At 35.0% G+C, this 19,055-nt stretch overlaps 1 protein-coding gene across 4 annotated transcripts in view; it reads right to left on the reverse strand.

Moving 5' to 3' along the window:
* The window catches only part of PAM (peptidylglycine alpha-amidating monooxygenase), a 136,236-nt gene that overhangs the window by 27,029 nt on the left and 90,152 nt on the right, over positions 1–19,055 (reverse strand). For all 4 annotated transcript variants that reach the window (XM_062599075.1, XM_062599077.1, XM_062599076.1 and 1 more), the window contains exons 8-14: positions 16,001–16,049; positions 15,439–15,506; positions 13,724–13,804; positions 13,527–13,603; positions 12,565–12,668; positions 9,744–9,931; positions 8,614–8,685 (exon numbers count right to left, since the gene is read on the reverse strand). In XM_062599075.1, the coding sequence (XP_062455059.1) occupies positions 8,614–8,685; positions 9,744–9,931; positions 12,565–12,668; positions 13,527–13,603; positions 13,724–13,804; positions 15,439–15,506; positions 16,001–16,049 (639 nt within the window). The remainder of the gene's footprint in view (positions 1–8,613; positions 8,686–9,743; positions 9,932–12,564; positions 12,669–13,526; positions 13,604–13,723; positions 13,805–15,438; positions 15,507–16,000; positions 16,050–19,055) is intronic.

Below are 19,055 nucleotides of genomic sequence, written 5' to 3' on the forward strand. Positions count from 1 at the left end.
CATACGCTGGTTTGAATGCACAGCTGTCAATACACAGGCACAAAAAGTAATTTTACTGCATTTTAGAAAAAAAGACAGGAACCGCTCTCAGTCTGATAATCCTCATCTCCAGAATATGCATTTGTCTCATAGGATCTATGCAATTCCCAAGACAGTCTATATAGGCTCCCAGGTCTGTCCTTGACCATTCTAGATTTTTGTCAGGAATCAAACTGAATAGGCTTTCAAAAGTCAAGCCACTACTGCAACCTTCTGACAAAATGATAGCTTGCAGGGACATAACCAGAACTGAAAGGTCCTGACTAAAACTCTGACAGCGCTCTGCACTGACAAGGGCCACAGCACTACAAAGTATATTTGTGTGTTGCTGCAGCTCAGCGGGTGTTAAGTGGAATATGAATGCTTATGTTGAAAATCACCTCTTTTCTGCATGTCTGATCTGACAGAGGGCCAGTGCGTTGGTCCCTCCAAACTAAACTCTGTAGTCTCAGTTCTGTTATGACAGAAGTAACGGACAGTTTTTCATAGTCAGCCTTGAGCTTCCTAATTATCTAGGAATAAAAATGGGAATGCATTTGGAGACAATATATATTTTTTTTCTTATTGAGATGTGCTTCTGTGTAGCTTGTTGGCCAGGAAAAAATAGCAAGTGCTTTGCCTTTTCAGACGGGCTGAAACCAGGTTCAAATGGTACAATAATTACCATTTGGGCTCACCTAAAATCTCAGGTGACATCTACAAAATATGTTAAGAAACATACTGGAGAATGTGCCCTTCAGCTGGAGAACATCTTCCTGATGAAGAAATAGAAACTTGACTGCAAATATTATCTTGAATATTGCACTCATATCTAAACACCTTGTCAAAATATTTATCAAAAACAGAAATTTCACATACTGTGTTAAAGAATGACTTCTAGGGGTCCTACATGAAGCTAATAAATTCATCCTAACAGGTATATATATATAAAGATAACACTGTTGATAGGGAAGAGGTGGAGAAAAACATGGAAAGGCATAAAAGAAGCAAATAAAATCTACTATCCATTTATCAGAAGTAATATTGGACCAAGTTTGACATAATGAGTTAAAATAACTTTGAAAATGACACCACGTAAATCCTAACCGTATTGATTTAATCTACTCTTTTTTTTTTGTTTTTTTGTTTTTCTTCTTCTTCTTCTTCTTCTTTTTTTTTTTTTTTTTAAGAACCTACTAGGTTAAGAATCTCATAACTAGCAAAGAGAGAGTTAAAAGTAGGAAAGAATATGAAAGAAAAATTCACTTGAAAGAGTGAATCTTCATTTAAGACTATTTTTTGGTATAGGTTTGAGTTCTTCATCAACCTTTGGGTATGTTCACAAGTCAAAACTTCAGACTCAGATCCCAAGCTGGCTGCAGTTCAGTTTGCAGTTGAAACACTTCTGAAGTTGAGAAAGCACTGAGTATCAGCACAGCAAGTTAGGCTTCTGCTGGTTCTTCCCAGGATGGTGGGTTTTTTTCTAATGCATCTTTGATTTTGGGTCAGTAGAGATGTTTTTGCTGTGTATTTTCCATGCCTTCTCCATACATTTACCCTTAGCTAAGATCTCCTGTACTACTTCAAAAGTTGTCTTAGTGCTTACTCAAACACTGAAAAGCTTTAAGTCTCTAATATTTTAAATTAAGAATTAGCAGGCAGCAAGAGATTACATCTCTCCATGGCAATGCATGCAGCAATAACTGTTAACGTATTATTGATTTAAGAAATATAGACAAGTTTGCTAATTTTCTACCTGCCTTTTCTTTTCCTCTCCTTCCTCACCAATAACAACATACACTGATCATTTTGCTACAATGAAAGTATTTATCAGCTGCTTCTAAATGATTAGCAATAAACACATTGGTTTTACTATCTGTGACTTGCCTGTCACATATAGTAATTTAGCTCATTCAGCTAAAGTACACATTTTTGTAGTTCAGGCACAGAGTATGCCAATTTCACCTTCAATTTTTATTTCATGCAGTACAAATACACCTGCAAATACATTTCTTCACACAAAGCAACACATCTGAGACTATGCTTATTAAAGAGTCATTCGGCTATCTTCACTTTGTTTCTTTTAAGGATCTAGCATCATCATGCTTTAGTTTAAAAATGACATGTAAATTAAAAAGAAAAGAAAATATTTTGCCCAGAAAAAAAAATAAAAATCTCGTTGGTATGTTTCATATTTGTGCTATGATTTCACTACAGTATTTATCAAAAGCATAATCATTTCTCAGAATCCTTCCTGTATTAATTCAATGTCAACTTCCATTTCTCCAGACAAGTTAATGATATCTCAAGCAGTTTTTGCTGTTGTTTATTGTTAACTAGCCTTTTAATATCACAGAAAATAAGCAGGGAAAGTCCATCTACAATGAAAGAACTAGAGAATATAAGCCAGATGAAAAACAGGGAAGACTCAAAACATTCAAACTGAAATGTCTTCTTTTCATGCTGATTATGTTCTTCTACTGCTTAGGCATGTTTTCTGCAATTTTCACTTTTCCTAATTCTACTTCCCTAATTGTAAATGTTGCTTTTAACACCTTTCAGTAGCATGTTTTTCCAAGGTTTAATTCAGGCACATTTATTTTACTTTCGTACTCTGTTTAAGGGACCTCATCAAATCTCTAGCACCAAAAAAAGCATCCCAAGGCAGAAAATTTCTAAAAATTTTCTCAAGTGTTTGCCACTAACCTAAATCTGCCTCTAACACTTCAATCTAGGTATCCCACATCAGTGCTGGAATATAAATTTGTCTTTCCAGTCTCACTCTTTCTCCATCAACAGAAGAAATTTTAACCATCTAGCGTACTGAACTCCTTTCCTATGACCACACACACAAACTAGTAAAGCTAAGCCTTTAAGATGAATTATGCCAAATTTATTTCAGAAAGCATTGCAACTCATGGTTATATGCAGCAGTACAAACATACATAAACTCTAATGCTTGACATTGCTGCCTTGGTCTTGCTATTTAACACTACATCACATGAAGGAAAAACAAAACAAAAAAAGCCAAAATGCAAAAGGCTTTGTTCACTATGTTTTTGTTGTAAGAGGTTTTACAGCAAAATACACAACTGAATAGCAAAATAACACAGCACAGGCATTTCAATGTTCTCTACTCAGATTCAGCCACAGCCTAGAAAAATATTTCCAGTAGTGCTACAAAAATGTTGTGAAAAACGTATGTGTGTGTGCGCGCGTGCACACATACCAACTGAAAATAAAGATCAGTCAGGCACCCAACAATTAATAAATACCAGAATTACATGCAACCGTAATTCAGCACCCTTTTTACATGCATAATGATACAAATTTTTCCTTACATAACACATACTCTTTTCCAAAGAATCCCTGCCCATACAACAAACAGGCAGTCACTATGTATTTATTTAATCTGATTCTAAGAATACCCTCAAGCCCTCCCGAACAAGTGTTCAATGAATAGAAAGATTTCTCCTTTCCATTTCTATTCTATCATATTTGTTTATGAAACACTTACTTACGCTAAATTACTTCAATATCACAGCCTGTCCTGTGAAAGCAAGGGCCATTATTACTGCTATTACAGCCAGAACTGTAATTTAGCATGCATTATTTTTGGTAACCACCTTGAAATATCTCCAAGTGTGTTTTTAAAGGGTACTTAACGTTATACCACACTCCATATGTTCAAATCATAGCCACAGTCAGTTTCAGTAGGAAGTGCGTATACGCAGCACTACAACAAGATTTAGCTTCAGTTGTTTTGCCCATCCTGAAAGATTAGGAGCATCGATCAGGAGAGAAAAGAAAAGAGAAAAAAAGACTTCTCACAGGTACCCAGTTACCTAGAATGATCGAGTAGCTCTGTGATGGAGGCTGGAGGAACATACACTTTTATTAGGTGATATCAAATGCCTTACACCATGAAGCTATATTCTTTTAAGTTATTCTTTGCTTTACTCACTGCACACTTTCTAATCTCTGAAACGATGAAGTAGGCAACCTGTGGGGTCTTTCTCTACACAACCTGTCTCACCACCTGGACACCAATCCTATGATCACATACTGCAAGACCACTTTTATATGAACTGCACTTCTGATTGCTGGTCTCAAACTGTAATATTAATTTTAACTGTAGGCAGCTTACTGAGATTTCAGTTAAAAACCACAGCTATGGAAAATTGATGCCTGTCTGTACTGAACTCCACTATTTGATCTCCTGAAATAATTTATGCCCGTGCTAAACAAGAAATAGTGAGAACTGAGAAAAAGTACATTACCAGTACAATTGACCAATACTGACAGAAAAAGAATGGCAATCCTGACTTCTGCTTCAGATTCCATCACAAGAGGCAAAAATATACAAGCTGCTTTTTTGGTAGTAACTTTTAAGTATCTTAAGCTAGATGTAAGAGTATATTTTTGTTATTGTCACAGTAAATGTTAATAGCAGAAGCAAGATGAAAATCCCATCACTGTGTGCACAGGCCTTTCTGAAACAAAAGTCTAATCTAATTTTTGGTTAGCATTTTTGGTTTCTGTGCTGCAAGTGAGTTTTCAAATCAAGTCAGCCTTGATATTTAAAATATTTAAACATAATTATACTCGTTTTACTAGAAAAAAAATCTTCCTCTTTCTTTCTGCTTCAGACGAAAGTTTCTGATTACATCTAATGCACAAAAATGAGACATAGGAAATCACAGGCACTTGATTAATCATCCCCTATATCTTCTGCATTTGCCATTAAGACACAGCTCCTTTCATTTTGTCTATACAGCTTTCAGGTACAGCAGCAGACTATCGTGATAGTAAAGGCTGCCTTAATGCTTGTCTGTTAAAACAAATGTAAGCAGCAGAGGAAGCACGTCAGAGTCATACGCGTCCAAAATACACATTAAACAAAAAAATTACAATAAATGTCGATCAATTCTGTACTTATTTTTCAATTACAGTAGCTAGCATATATCCTTCAAATATGTAAATGAATAAAAAAAGTATTTCAATGAACACAATTACATCTTAAATAAGTACTCTTCTACAGAAACTTTGCATTGTAACTGCAGTTGCCCTTTTTGCTCAGTACAACCAACCACCCATAATTCTTTAGTTAGCGTAACACCTTCTGTGAAGCAGAGTAATTCAGCAGTGGTGTTTGAAGACCTTTAACTACCAGGGGTCACGCACTGTTTTCCTTCTACAAATTGTACTTTTGTCATATCCACTGCATTTTGGGAATGTAGTGGCTCGCGTCAACCTTCGAGAAGAAAGACTGATTATATTACGCCCCTTGGACTACAGCAGGGATAGTTTTGAACAAACAGAATGAAATATATTGAGGCCTTTTTTCCACAAGGAAAGAAGAGATAGCTAGTGGACATTATGGTGAATGCTAGGAACTGATAACAGTTTTTCAGTACTCTATCTGTTGAATCCAATTTATTCAAGCTTCTGTTGATGAACAGAAAATAAATATAAATAATGCTCCTTTTGCTGAACAGGAGGCACTTCGTGCTTCTGCAGGAACAGGGACCACTTAAATATGCACAAATGTCTCAGTAAATTGCATTTGCTATAATAATTAGCTTTCTATCAACAGTTTCTCCTCACCTGACAGCATCATTAATGCTTCAAAAACCATATAACAAGGTTGGCGTCATTAAGGTAAGTAAGTTTTTTTTAATTTTAACATTAAAGAAATTTAGCTTTGCCATCTTTGCTCATGTTGAAAGATGGCTGACTTTGTGATGATTGCCATTTATTTCAACATATTTACATGGCTTATTAACGTGCTTTTGATTAGCAAAGGTGGCAGAATAGATTCACTGTAAATTCTCAATTCACACGTAAAAGCAAGGGTAGCTCCTGGTAGTGTCAATATAATGAGCTGACTGCAGGTAGAAAAAAAGTACATCTTTTAAACCTATGCACAGGTAATTCTATTTTCATTTTATATATTTATTACATACATACTCATTGCATTCAATATTAACACTTTCAGAGAGATGGCTAAGAGGCAGGCTTCCCCCCTCCCTTAGGGAAAGCTTTTGTTTTGAGGCAAATGTATAGATTTAGTACCAAACTTTGTCTCATTGATCATCCCTTTATCTTTTCTTTTCACCAGATTTGTAAGTATTTCCAGGACATTACTTAACAGTATTTCAGCGTTTCAAAAGTAACAGTGTTTACTTCAGTTATCTGAAACTAAGAAAGGAAAAATGAAGTTGCCACAATAAAATGAGTCATCAAGGAAAAAAAAGAAAAAAAAAATCTTCTTTTAAATACGTGAGACAAAACACAGAGTTATGAAAAAAACAATCACTGAAGTGCTATCTCCAAAGCTAATCAAAGCCTGAATTTACTACGCAACAGCTCAGCAGCAATAGAAATAATCAAAGCCTGAGTTTTCATGGCTTTATGTCTTGAAGATAAGCTTCTCATATAGAGCTTTTCATGCCAGATCATAAATTGAAAAGACATTCTATAGCCTTCAACCTCAGGAGAAGTTTATATTTGCCTGTGTGTGTGTGTGTGTGTGTGTGTGTGTGTGTATGTGTGCACACACGTGTACACTGGTGTGCATAAGGGCTGCAGTTTTTCACCTGCTCCCAAGCTGGGGAACATTCACATCATTAAGACCTCTTTCAAATTTGGCTGACACTCATTAAAGTTACTGGTATATATGGACAAACTGTTAACACAATTACATAAATCACTTTGTCCCACCAAAGCATCCTAGAAGCAGGACTCCAATTTGCATGCGATTTTTCCTGGCAGATTTTAGCACATCACTTTCAGGCTTCCCAGTGTACCTTGCTAGTTGCTTATGTGCTTGTAGGGCCAAAACTCACTTTCTTAAACAGTGATATAATAAGATTTGTTTGGAAAAAAACCCACCCAGAACAAAACCCCTGATCCAATTTTTGGCTATATCTGCTCATACACATACAAGTCAACCAAAATCAGAGCTAGCATAACATAAAATCAGAGCTACGCTATCAACGGGATGAACTAACAACGCAACATGGAACAAAACTGTCTCATTGGAACTACTGTGTTTTCCTATCTCACATCAACCCAACCAACTTCAAACGGACCGCACAATGAAGCTCGTTTCCATAGAAACATGTTAGATGAGGATGTATACCAAGTAATGGTCTCAGCAAACAAGACTGCATTGCAGATGTTGGGCTTTCAAATATCTTTCAAAGATAACTGAAAAAGATTTTAAAAATAGAAGTTTGTTTTAAACTAATTTTGTTTCAAAGATTAATGACTTCAGTCAAACATACTGATAACAGGAACTTCAACCAAATAAATGTACTTACCAGCACTGTAAGAGTGAAGCTGCATGTCAGCATAAATCTTGATATATAAGTGGTTAGCTCATTCTCCACTGGAATGAGTTTAAAAATCAAAAATAGTATGTACTGATTTTTAGCATTACATTTATTTCTAGAAATATTCATCTAAATACAGAATTGTAAATACTGTCTCTGATAGTTTAAGATACTTTTAGTCAAGATGCTTTAATACTCTAGAAGCTAGATTTTGTGCAACTAAAACTAAATTATTTGAGCTAACTTTATACAGTGGTTAATCCCTTTGTGTGAAGTTATTAAAAGCATCAAGCATTGGCCTTATCTTTGCTCTCACTAAATGCAAAAGGAATTTTACTATTTAAACACCACAAGTAAGCCTAATGCTGAATATGCTTTTCAGAATCTTGCCTTTCATATATATTTTATGAATCCATTCTTCCTTGGCAGTCCAGATTCATTGTTCTCTTTCAAGCCCAACAACATTCAGTTAAATCAGTATCAAACCATTATCAAGCAAGGTCTTCTCTTGATGAAGAAAAATCTTGATACCAAACCAATATGTACCTATTGACATATAATCCCAAGAACTTTAAAACACAGTCATATTTTAATACATCTCTGAAACCTAAATAACATTCAGCATATTACTAGAAGCATTCTAATAAGAATCATGGACTTCTTCTGTAGCCAAATACTGTATGCATTTGTGCATGTATGTTTATGCATATACATACGCAAAAGTAGTGAGAAAGGATTCAGCATTAAACACAAACATACTACGCTAAAGCCATTGCATGTTATATCAATACTGAAGCACGAGAACACATAATTCCCTAATATCTACATAGTAATACAAACTAAGAAAAAGCAAGAGAAGAACAGATCACATAACTCATCAATATTAGAGAACAGTTATTGAACTCTCATCCTGCAGGACTGCCACTACTTCTGTGTGTTCACTCCTTAGGACATCTACAGATAAATTATAAATCGTCTTTAGAAAATTAAAAGAAATGCAAGAAAATCTAGTGAGATTAAAATTCATAAATAAATTTTTACCTGCAAGGTTAGAAACCAGGGGAAGACTAATTTTTGTTGAATTATTTGTTACATAAAAACATTCAATATTATTAATCGTATAGAACATTTTAAATTGTATCAGTTAAAGGAAAACAGATAAAAAAACCTACAATAATTGTTAACAATCAGGATATGCTTCACTAGTATTTTAGCTTCATGACTCCCTTATTTGATAGGGAAATTAACAAGTACATACCCTGATCCAGAACCTCCTCCTCTTCTCTTTTGGGCTGCTGCAGCAAAGAACTTTTATCAGCATCCTTGTTTTCTAAATAAATAAATAAATATTGTTTATTTATCAGAATATATTGTTACCCTCTGTGTGTGAAAGGAGTTGACCATCTTTCTGGTAGGGGAAAAAGGTCCTTCTGAAATGACCATTTGCTATTTTTATTCATCTATACCAGGGGCACCAAGTAGTGCAGTAGTAAAACAACTGAAATAGAAGATTAAGACTTAAATATTTAACACGGAAGCAGGAGGGGTATGGATATAAATTTAGACCTGTATGACTACCTGTCAATCTATCTCTATGTATCTCTATGTAGGCAGACATATTTTGCATAAAGCACTAGTTTTCATAAAACCTTTGGGAAAGGGTAGCATAAACCAGTTTGATCAGTGGCTTAACATGTAATTTAAATGGCAATCTCAAATCAATAAAGTCAGTGAAAAAAAGCATAGTGCTTCTGTGGTTTTCAGATAATCCTGCAATTACTTAATACCTGGTATGAGATACAGCCTAACTTTTAGGAGTTTTAGTATCTGTAGTATGCAATGGATGGCCCAAAAGATACCCCAAATGACTCTAAGAGGATTAATTCTAGAATGAGCAGCAATGTAGTTCTGTCTCAGGCTGTATTTTGACATAGCTACTTATTATTTTTCCAAACTGATGATGTAACTATACTGTCTCTGGTATTTAGTGCCCTGCATGGAACTGCACTTTACTACACAGAAATATACTAGAATACACTAGAATACTATGAAAATATCATGCTTGACAGGAAATAGATAGGAACTACAGCATTATGAAGAAATTGTTAATATAACATACTGAGATTTGGCATAACAGAGAGGCTAATGTCTTAGATACTTAGCCTGTTGGAAATTGGAAGAAAAGATGAAAATGGGAAGAAAAGGACAGAAGATAACACCGGGCATTTCCCCCGAAAAGAGAAGTAGGATCCCACAATGTTCTATCATTAGTAACTTGAGTTTTATTCAGAATTGCATTTCCTTTCTATGAAAGTTTAGCATATTAAAGCAATACAGACAAATACATCAGTGAGAAAAGACTTAAAATGGAATCCAAGTTTTTTTCACCTTCATGATGTTCATGTGTCATCATTAGCATATCAGACTTGACTGAAATAGGAATATTTGCCTCCTGTGGTATGCTCCTGAACATCTCAGGGTTTGCATTCTGTGTACAGGTCATATACGAGACAGCGTGTTTGGCTTCCATATAGTACATAATGTAAAAGTTGCACATTTCATCATTTGCTGTTCCCCTAAACCAAAAAAGATAGAGCAGAGGGAGAAAAAAAAAAAGGAAAAAAAAAGAAAAAAAAAAAGCCCATCTCTGAGTATATCTGTTACTCATTTCTAATTTAACCTAGTATTAAAAAGTTACAATGAAATGTTACAAGTCCCATAATAAAATATTGCATCACAGAAAACCAGTAACTAAAGTTGCTTTTGATTTAGACTAAAAAAGACCAGTTTACAAAAACTCTCCAGGTTTCTCAGAAACTCCTAAGATTTTGATTCTAAAGCAAATGGCATGGCCATGTATTTAGACTGTTCTTCCTTCTTTTTTCTCCACTGCAAGACTTTATTCGGTGCGTTGTCAACTACATGTATGTTCTGACGAAAGAAGATGGAATTTATCATTCATTCTTCCACCTCTTACACCTCTCTAAATTAAAAATTAATGCAAATAAGGTCTATGTTTAATTTCAGCAGCTATGTTTAATTTCAGCAGCTATCATTTAAGACTTTTTTTTGCATCCATTTATTGCCCAGCCATCTTGGTTATAATGCAGCAACACTTAATTTCATATTAAGACATTAAGTGCTTCCTAATGAGAAAACAGCCCTGCCATCCTGACAATGACTTCATCACAAGCTTCTGTGAGGAATGACATTAGTGTAAGAGGAATGATTCAAAACTAGCAAAATTCAGTTCTTTGATGTATATTATGCATGGACTTGAAACAGAAAAGGCTCTTCTGTATTGTTACACAATCCTGTCTTTAAGGGAAAAAAACAGCTGCTGCGAAATACAAATTTCTCTGAAAAATGTTATTTTATAAAGCAGACAATACATGGCCTCTTTATAAACGTGATCTCTTTCTGCTGCTTTCCTGTGCCATATAGCTACATACATAGCTACAACCTTGGCGAGGGATTAAACTAGGTCTTGTGAAGAAGGGTTCACAAAACAAAGGGTTTTACATTACAATTTTTAATTAGCTTTTACAATTAACCAGTGAGCCCACACTCATTAAAAGATATGGGGGTGGACTATTAGCCGCTTGCAAAAGACGTCAGTGCTGACTTTTCCAGCAGCATCACGCAGCATTCATTCATTCTCCATAGCAACAATAATGACACCAGCCAGAGAGAGGGGAGGGGGAAATAGGGGAGTGGAGACTGTTTCAAAAGGGGAATTGTTTTTTTTTCCAGGCTTTGAAAATTTAGTGTCCCTTGGAGACCAGGGGAAAAAAAAAAAAAAAAAAATCAGTCTCTGACTTGGCAGGCTCTGCTTAAGCTTTTAGAAATCATTTACTCCCCTGTTGGACTCCAATATCTGTCAGTATAATTGCCTCCTCTTTAAGACATCAGGAGAAAGGGGACATGCAATTCAGATGAACTGTGGTTCACCTAATGCACGTTTGGTTGCATCTAAACATTATAAAGTTGATAATTTTAAATTTTTGTAGTTAAAAAAAACATTTTGTCAACAACAGTTTTAGTAAATGCATAGGCATGCTAAATTCTTTCCATTAGATACTGAACTATGGAAAAATCCTAAATTTGGTGAACGAAAGAGTTTAGCAAATAGATATGCTGATGAGTAAGTAAAAAACAAAAAAATAAAATCTCTGTAAGCAACCTTCACACTGCAGCCACAGAAATCCAGACAGTGTCTACATCTTGATATACTGCTAGAACTTCAAAAAAGGCCCCAACAAAAACCACATCCACCACTTTACAGTTAAATTAAGGTTTCAGATATATTTTTGTTAGTTTTACAACCAAGTACTACTCACTGAAAGGGGTTTCATTTGTGGTGAGCCCTTAACCCTTTACTGAGATGTAAGGCAAGGCTCAACACATTACAGGATTTGTCCCTTGAGCTGCTGCACCATCTGCTTCTGGAATGGAGCGATTCCTACAGCGTATCTTCATATCTCTATGTATCCAGTAAAATACAGTTTAAAGAACTGGGCTCAGTTAAGAGAACATTGTATCCATTTTTACCGTAATATATGCCAACTTCAACTTAGAGAGACTTGTCATCTTCGTCTGAAGTGCATTACTGACAAATAAACAGTTCAGATTTTTCTGTTTATTAGTCATTTATGATTTAACTGTTCTCCGTAAAAGTCCATAGATTTTTATACTGAAAAACAGGAAACTGGCACTTTATTCTGATTTTTTATGGTTAGATTGCAAGATGGGCCAAAACTTATAAGAAATTTAGAAATTTGTATAAGCTTTCTTTCTGAAGTAACAAAGAACAGCTGAATCTTCATTATTTTGTTGCTTTAAAAAAATCAGTATTTTCAATTTATTAAAAATAAGTTTTAAAAACTGAGCTTCTGAAACCTACACTAATTGCAGACTAGTTCAACTTTTATATATCTGAGCACAGCGTTTGGCAGGACAGCTTCACCTGAGAAATGTTCTGAACATTTCAGAAAAGTGATTATTCACTAAAGCAAAGGTTATGAATTTTGTTGAGAATAGGCTTAAAGTTACACCTTTAGGGACTGGACAGCAAAACAGACCATTCCAAGAGAACTGAACAGCCCGTTACAATCATCTTCACAGAAGACAAGAAACAAATACATTCCTACACATACTAAATACTTTGAAAAAAGTGGTTAGAAGAATAGAGCAAATAGAGAAAGTTTACCCTATGTGCGTCTCTGTAGCTCTGCCTTCACCACTGAACACGCATCTAGCTGCCAGGATATCATCAAAGCGAACATCCACAGGATGCTCCACGGGGTAGAATGCCTGAAAGAGAGCACGATCCACCAGAACTAGTGACAGCATCTCACATTATTCACGTGAATATGCACACACGAGGACAACATTGCTACAAGTCTGAAAAGTAACTTCCTTGGTCTACTCAAACTCCCTCTACAAAAACCTGAGCCACCTTCCTCTTCCCTCGGCCCAGAAAAGTTAAAGACAAAGCTCCTGGAATAGTGAGAACTTGTACTTGTGCCTTATGCCTGCCTTAACCAGCTCTTACCCGATCCAGCACCCTAGCACTAATCCGTCTGGCAACATGGAACAGTTTGTCCCTCCCGAGCATTTTTATAGGTCCTTTTTTGTGACATAAGTATTTGCAGTTCTTATGCTTACTGTTCAAGACAGCTTTATAAAGTGTTATAAAATGTACATAAGACATAGAATGGAAGATTCTCAGTCCCTCTCACAAGGCTTTCCTTTCTGCACTAGCAAATTCTTCTAAAATGCAGCAGCTAGGAAAAAGCATGCAAGTAGAAAAAGCAGGAGAGAGCAGCTAAGATATTCTTTCATTTTTCTAAGCATAGAGGTAGACCATGAAGAAAGGAAAAAGATGCCCCTTACTATGTCCTAACTTCTTTAGCTTCTTAGGCACAGAGAGTGAGTGAGTGATTTTAATAGCTGGAAGAGTTAAAGAAATTGGTAACAGTTATGGGAAAAGAATGTATTGTTATTTTTGCACTATAATGTCACAGTAATACTTGGCAGTCCTCATTTCTAGTGGCACAACATCATACACCAGAGGAAATTTCATGATGCAAATCCTATGGCTAGATAAGCGCTAGTTAAACTGCTTTGTTTTAAATAAATATAAAGTTAGAATGGAAAAAAACAACTGACCTGTGGTAGTTGTGGACTCTGTCTACCAATCAATGTCCATTGACCATTTCTCACTCTGTATCCACTTACTACTTTACCTATGACATACAAATGTGTACAAGAACATTAGACATAGTTCTGAGAAAAATCAATACTGCAGGTGTAGAATTTTTTTAAAAAAATACTTGATATTCCTAATATTGCAATAAAACTCTTACCTAGTCTGTGTGTATGAACTCTGTAGGCAAAAAGGTGCATTGGAAATCTTTTGTAATGGCAGGCAATATCTGCATCAACCACTGTTAAAATATGATGGCAATAAGCAAGTTTAAAATACATTATGTGACACTTTCCTCAGTTCACCAACTACTGTATTTCATTTAATGTGGAAGTAACACACATACACAAGAAGTATGCCTACAGGGGGCAACAGACAATTTTAAAAGATGCTCAGTAATACCTTGCATTTCTGTAGATGCTCCCTCAAGACTTTTGTTAAGAAAAAGCTAATAAATATACTACAGGTCACTTGCAAGTGACTTTCTGTGATGATATACATCCTAAACGTGGCTGAAATCCACTAGCAGTTTTTCCAGTGTACTGTACCACTATTCAACAAAGATTATGCATTTGCTTACACACTGTGTTGAGGGACACTTAAAATAAACACACACATGATAGATAGTCTAATCAGGAGGAACTCAAACTGATATAGAGTATAATAAAGGCCTGATTTTAAGTTCATACAGTTACAAGCCTGATCTTAAAGATTCAGAGGTACAGGCAGACTCGGGCGAGCAAGCGCTGTGCAAACAAAGTCTGCAGGCTGGTTGTTGTGTTAGGGGTAGAAATAGTAGCTCAGGGAAAGCCCAGAAAGAAACTCCTTCACACACACCTCCCAGAGATGTATCTGACTCATGACTGATCATATCAAACTTGATGCAGTACATAAGGACTGCAAATTTGATTGAACATCAAAAGACAGAGCTCTCAATAGCTATGGAACTATTTTTGTTCCTCCTCTTTCATGTACTCCCTACAGCTAAAATGTATTTTATGCAGAGCTTACTGCATTAATCAGAAGTTTCTACAGAAAATAAAATTCAGTTTGATATTTATATGGAAGAACAAAATATGTTATGTTTCAAAGTTTCAACTTAACATTTCAAGGTGCTGAACAGTTGGAGTCAGTTGAGCACTTGACTACCTTTTCCTATCAGGCAGCTAAGCTGTACCTGGGAGAAGAGGAGTCCTCAGATATCCAGTTTAATACCCCGGTATAGTGTAGAAAGATACAGATTATTCAACTTGCTTAAAATATAACATTTCAAGACAGTCTGAAGAAATGATATTGGGAATATTCGATCTGAATTTCATATAAAAGTTTGTTCTACAATATTTTTTCAGCATTTTGACCTTTTAGCCCAATAGGATCTCAGGAACAAAATTTTTAAAGAGCCAATCCTTACTGGCAGAAATTGATTTATTAAAACTGAATCTTTAGATATAAAAAAATTTACAGCACAAATGACAAATGCAGATGAAGAATCAAAAAAACTTTACAGATGTGTGCAGCTTGTATTTTATGGCTTTTTGGAGGAAAATAGGTATTTTTGCAAAATATCGTTGAAGAGGAAAATAAATCAAAGAAATATTCTTAAAAATCTAGAAACTTTCACTATTACACAGGTTAATATTCTTTTATGCAAACTGTCAGCCACTGTAAATCTCATTACCTGGAAATATGATACCATTTTAGAAAACAGTTATAATTTTAAATCATTCATTTCATTTAGCAATTAACTCTTCCATCTGCAGGTCAGCAAGTCTCAGCTAAGTTTTCTTCCATAATCCAGCAGGTGAAAGGAAAACAAAAACAAAACAGAAATCAGATGTTGAAATTACATAATCACTTTGTAGGAGAACAACTTACCTTTCTCACCTGGTGGTATTACAGTGTTCACAGACATCATAAGATACATTCCAGCAATCAAAGGCTGCCTGTAATTCAAAACCCAAGCTCTGCTAAACAAGTCCTGTGTAAGAGGAGACTTCTGCTGTGAGTGATACGATGTGCAATACTACTTAACACCACCAATTTTTAAATGTTGGATTGTTTCTGACAAACAGAAGGGCGCTGTGGCATAGTGCTTTTCCTTCCTCCTTACTATTTTAAAGCATCTTCTACAAAGCATGTAGATGGTTATTTTGTTCAAATTCACTTAATTTCTATCATTGTCACAAATTTCTAACTATGAAGCTTCCAAACTGGTTTAATTCAATAGTGACAGCATTGTATCAAAAGTTTAGCATGAAAGAAATCATTTACCAAGAGATAATACATGGCTTCAAAAATAATATTACATACACCACAGAATTAAGCATTATTTATTATATTTTTATTTCACATCTTTCAAAGGAATCTAAAGGGGTTTCAATGCCTTCTGTTCTGATAAAAAACATCATAGTAGAAATATATTTTCTCACATACTTACTTTTGATGTGTCAGATGTAAAGTTACACCAGAGCAATCCTTGTGTTTATCTGTACAAATCATGAAACAGTTTAATCATTAGTATCTGAAAGTATGCAAAATTACTCCACATTAATAACATTTCCCTACTGGACTAAAGAAATGCTACAGAAGACTACAGAAGTCTTAATCTTGCCGTTTGCAGTAAAACTATTGAACCCTCACACAACAGAAACATTATCTAATTTTACACAAACCAGAACATCACATACTTTATATAAAGTAAATCTGTAATACTTAGGAGAGCTTTGGTGGATGAAAAAAATAACTGCTCTTTTGGCAGTAGAAATGGCAAATCTTTATTTGCATCTGGGAAATAAAAGTGTCATTTTTACATCAGCAGAAATAGCCTTTTTGCTTCAAATAAATTTGTATTTTGACATACATTAGTAAAAGTGAAGGATCTGTGGAAAAGCATTAATTTTAGCCATTAAAAATGAAGCAGCCAGAAATCCTTATAATAAAAGCCAGTATTTGAACTTGAGATACAAAATACAAAAGGAGTCTGTTTAATGAAGTTGAATATTCTAGAACAGTAAAAATAGCTCTGCCATTTATTACTGCACTGTAGCATCATTCTCTAATATGTTTGACATTTCAGTTTACTGTTGTCTTGATAGCTACTCAATTTCAAACACTGAGTTAAAAGTAATCTTAAGACCTCAATTTTCACTAAAAAAGTTTCCTTTCCTTTTATGTTTTATACTAAAATCAGCTATACTTAGATGATGGATGTAACTCTTAAGCAAGTAAACAGAACAAGCTGAAAAAAAATCTCCTTTAATCACATTAGCTTGAGGTAAGAAAGAAAACAGTGCTACCATAGCTGACAAGTGCTAACTCAAGAGAGATTCTCCTCCCACCAGGGTCTAGATTCAGACCTGAAACAAATGGTGCATGTGAAAAGAAGAAAGAATTATGACTTAAGTGGGACAAACAGAGAGACTTAATCATTTAAAAAGGAAAAATCAGCTTTTTTTTTTAAAGACGGATATTTTGATCATACAGCATTTCATTACTTCTACATAATGTATAAATTGGGTGAGTGAAAAAGTTAATCCATTTTTGCTCGGTTCTCATAATGCTCATCATGGCATCTGAGAATTTTTGTGTTTCTCTAATTCTGCGCCACCCAAGAGGCACTTCCATATTCAACAACTTGATTCAGTATATTACAGCAGCTGTACCTGTAAAAATAGCAATAAAGACAAGAAACCTTTTCTGTATGTGCAGAAGAAAAATTTGAATGCAGCTTTCCGTCTTGTGATCAAGACCACCCATGTACTGTGGTTGTACTGGATGTTTGGAAAGCATGTCTAATGCAAATTTTTAAAATCAAGTGTGATGAAGCAGCAGGAAAGCAGATGAAAATTCACATGGTAATGTAGAAAGAAAAGCCTATCGATTCTATGCAGATGGAATTTCTGTCTCTCTATCTCAAGCTACGTATAATATTACCTCAAATACAGAGAATTTGATACATATATTCTGCTTAATGGATCGAATACAAGTTTGGCAGAGTATTAACACACACAAAGTTCACTCACAATCAAGAGTATTTTAAGGCCATATTTTAAAAAAGTAAAGGTAGTTAGCCAGTTATTGTTGCCCTATTTCCCACATTATGTCTGTTCTGTAGAACAGCCAGATGAACAACATACTGTAGAAAACAGACTTTTTCTGTAAAATAGTACACTATCTTCATTTTTTTGTGCACACATACATGCTTGTACTAGACACAGAATTAATCTAAACACTAAGATACAAATTCTCCAATTTAAACTATGACACATTTAAAACCAGTCTTCAAATGCCTTTTTAAAATTACTTTTTAACAATAAAAATAAATCCATCCATAAATACACTCAGCATATGGCAAGATTGAATTACACCCTACATGGGACTCATCCCAATCAGCCTGCTGTGCCCCACTCAACAGCTATATGGAAAGACACCAACTGAGAAGTGGTTTCATGCAGTAAATGGTTTATGTAGTATGAAGCGAGAAATACAGACACAATAGTCACTGAAGTCAGATTTCTCCAATGTATCAATCGTTTCCTCAATAATTAACTTATTTTTTCCCCCCGGGAATATTTTAACTTTTTGTTTGTTTGTTTGTTTCCATGCAAAAAGTTTATTTTGCTTCCTATGTTCCATTTGAGGTGGGAAACAGAGATGTTGAGAAGGTGGAGAAAAGGTTGAAGAGGAGAAAGGATAGGATCAAATAAGCAGATTAGATAAGGGGGGAAATGAAAGAAATCAAGGTATGGTCAGCACAGTCTAGATGGAAAGAAAAAAACCCCAAATTATCAGTCACAAATAAATGCTGCTTCCAAAGAGCCAAGTCAGGGATCAAAAAGCATCAGAAAAACCAAGTCATCAGACCAAAAGCAGGAAAATTGTGGCAAACCACTTGAGAGAGAAAGAAAAGAAATTCAGTTCCCATCATTTCAGGAAAAGTTCATGAAAAGAATATACTGTTTGTTCTCCTCCACCCTTTCCTAGGAAGCTTCCCTTACAGTCCCAGTATCTCTAGTTTTGAGATAGAGGTCTTTGATGTCTCTTTTGCCTCACCTTCCTCATTTCCAACTCTGCTCTGGACTAAGTTTTTATCTATTAATACAGCACAGATGACATTGCAGAAGCTGGCTTTAAGAACAAGTTTGACATTGTTAGAGAGTTTGCACTACATCAATTTTAATGAAAGCTGGGAAATATTTGCTTCCTTTGAGAACATTTTACTTACTTTATTATTTAATTTTATAATTTAAAAAGCAATTTAAAGTTTTGTCTCTTTCACTTTTGGAATTTACAATTCAAAACATCACTGTGTTGTTCAGCTTTTAAATAGTGCCGAGCAACACCCCAAAAGCAATAAAAATAAGCCTAATACACCCCAGATACGAGTCATTTTTGAAAATGTTGGCCTTACTATTCACCTCCCTTTTTTAAAAAAGGGAGAAGGAGACTCATATTCTTCAGTTTGTCTGTGTTCAGGTGATCCAGACTTTTAC

This window comes from Rhea pennata, chromosome Z (assembly GCF_028389875.1).
Source record: "Rhea pennata isolate bPtePen1 chromosome Z, bPtePen1.pri, whole genome shotgun sequence".
In the NCBI taxonomy this organism is placed as follows: Eukaryota; Metazoa; Chordata; class Aves; order Rheiformes; family Rheidae; genus Rhea; species Rhea pennata.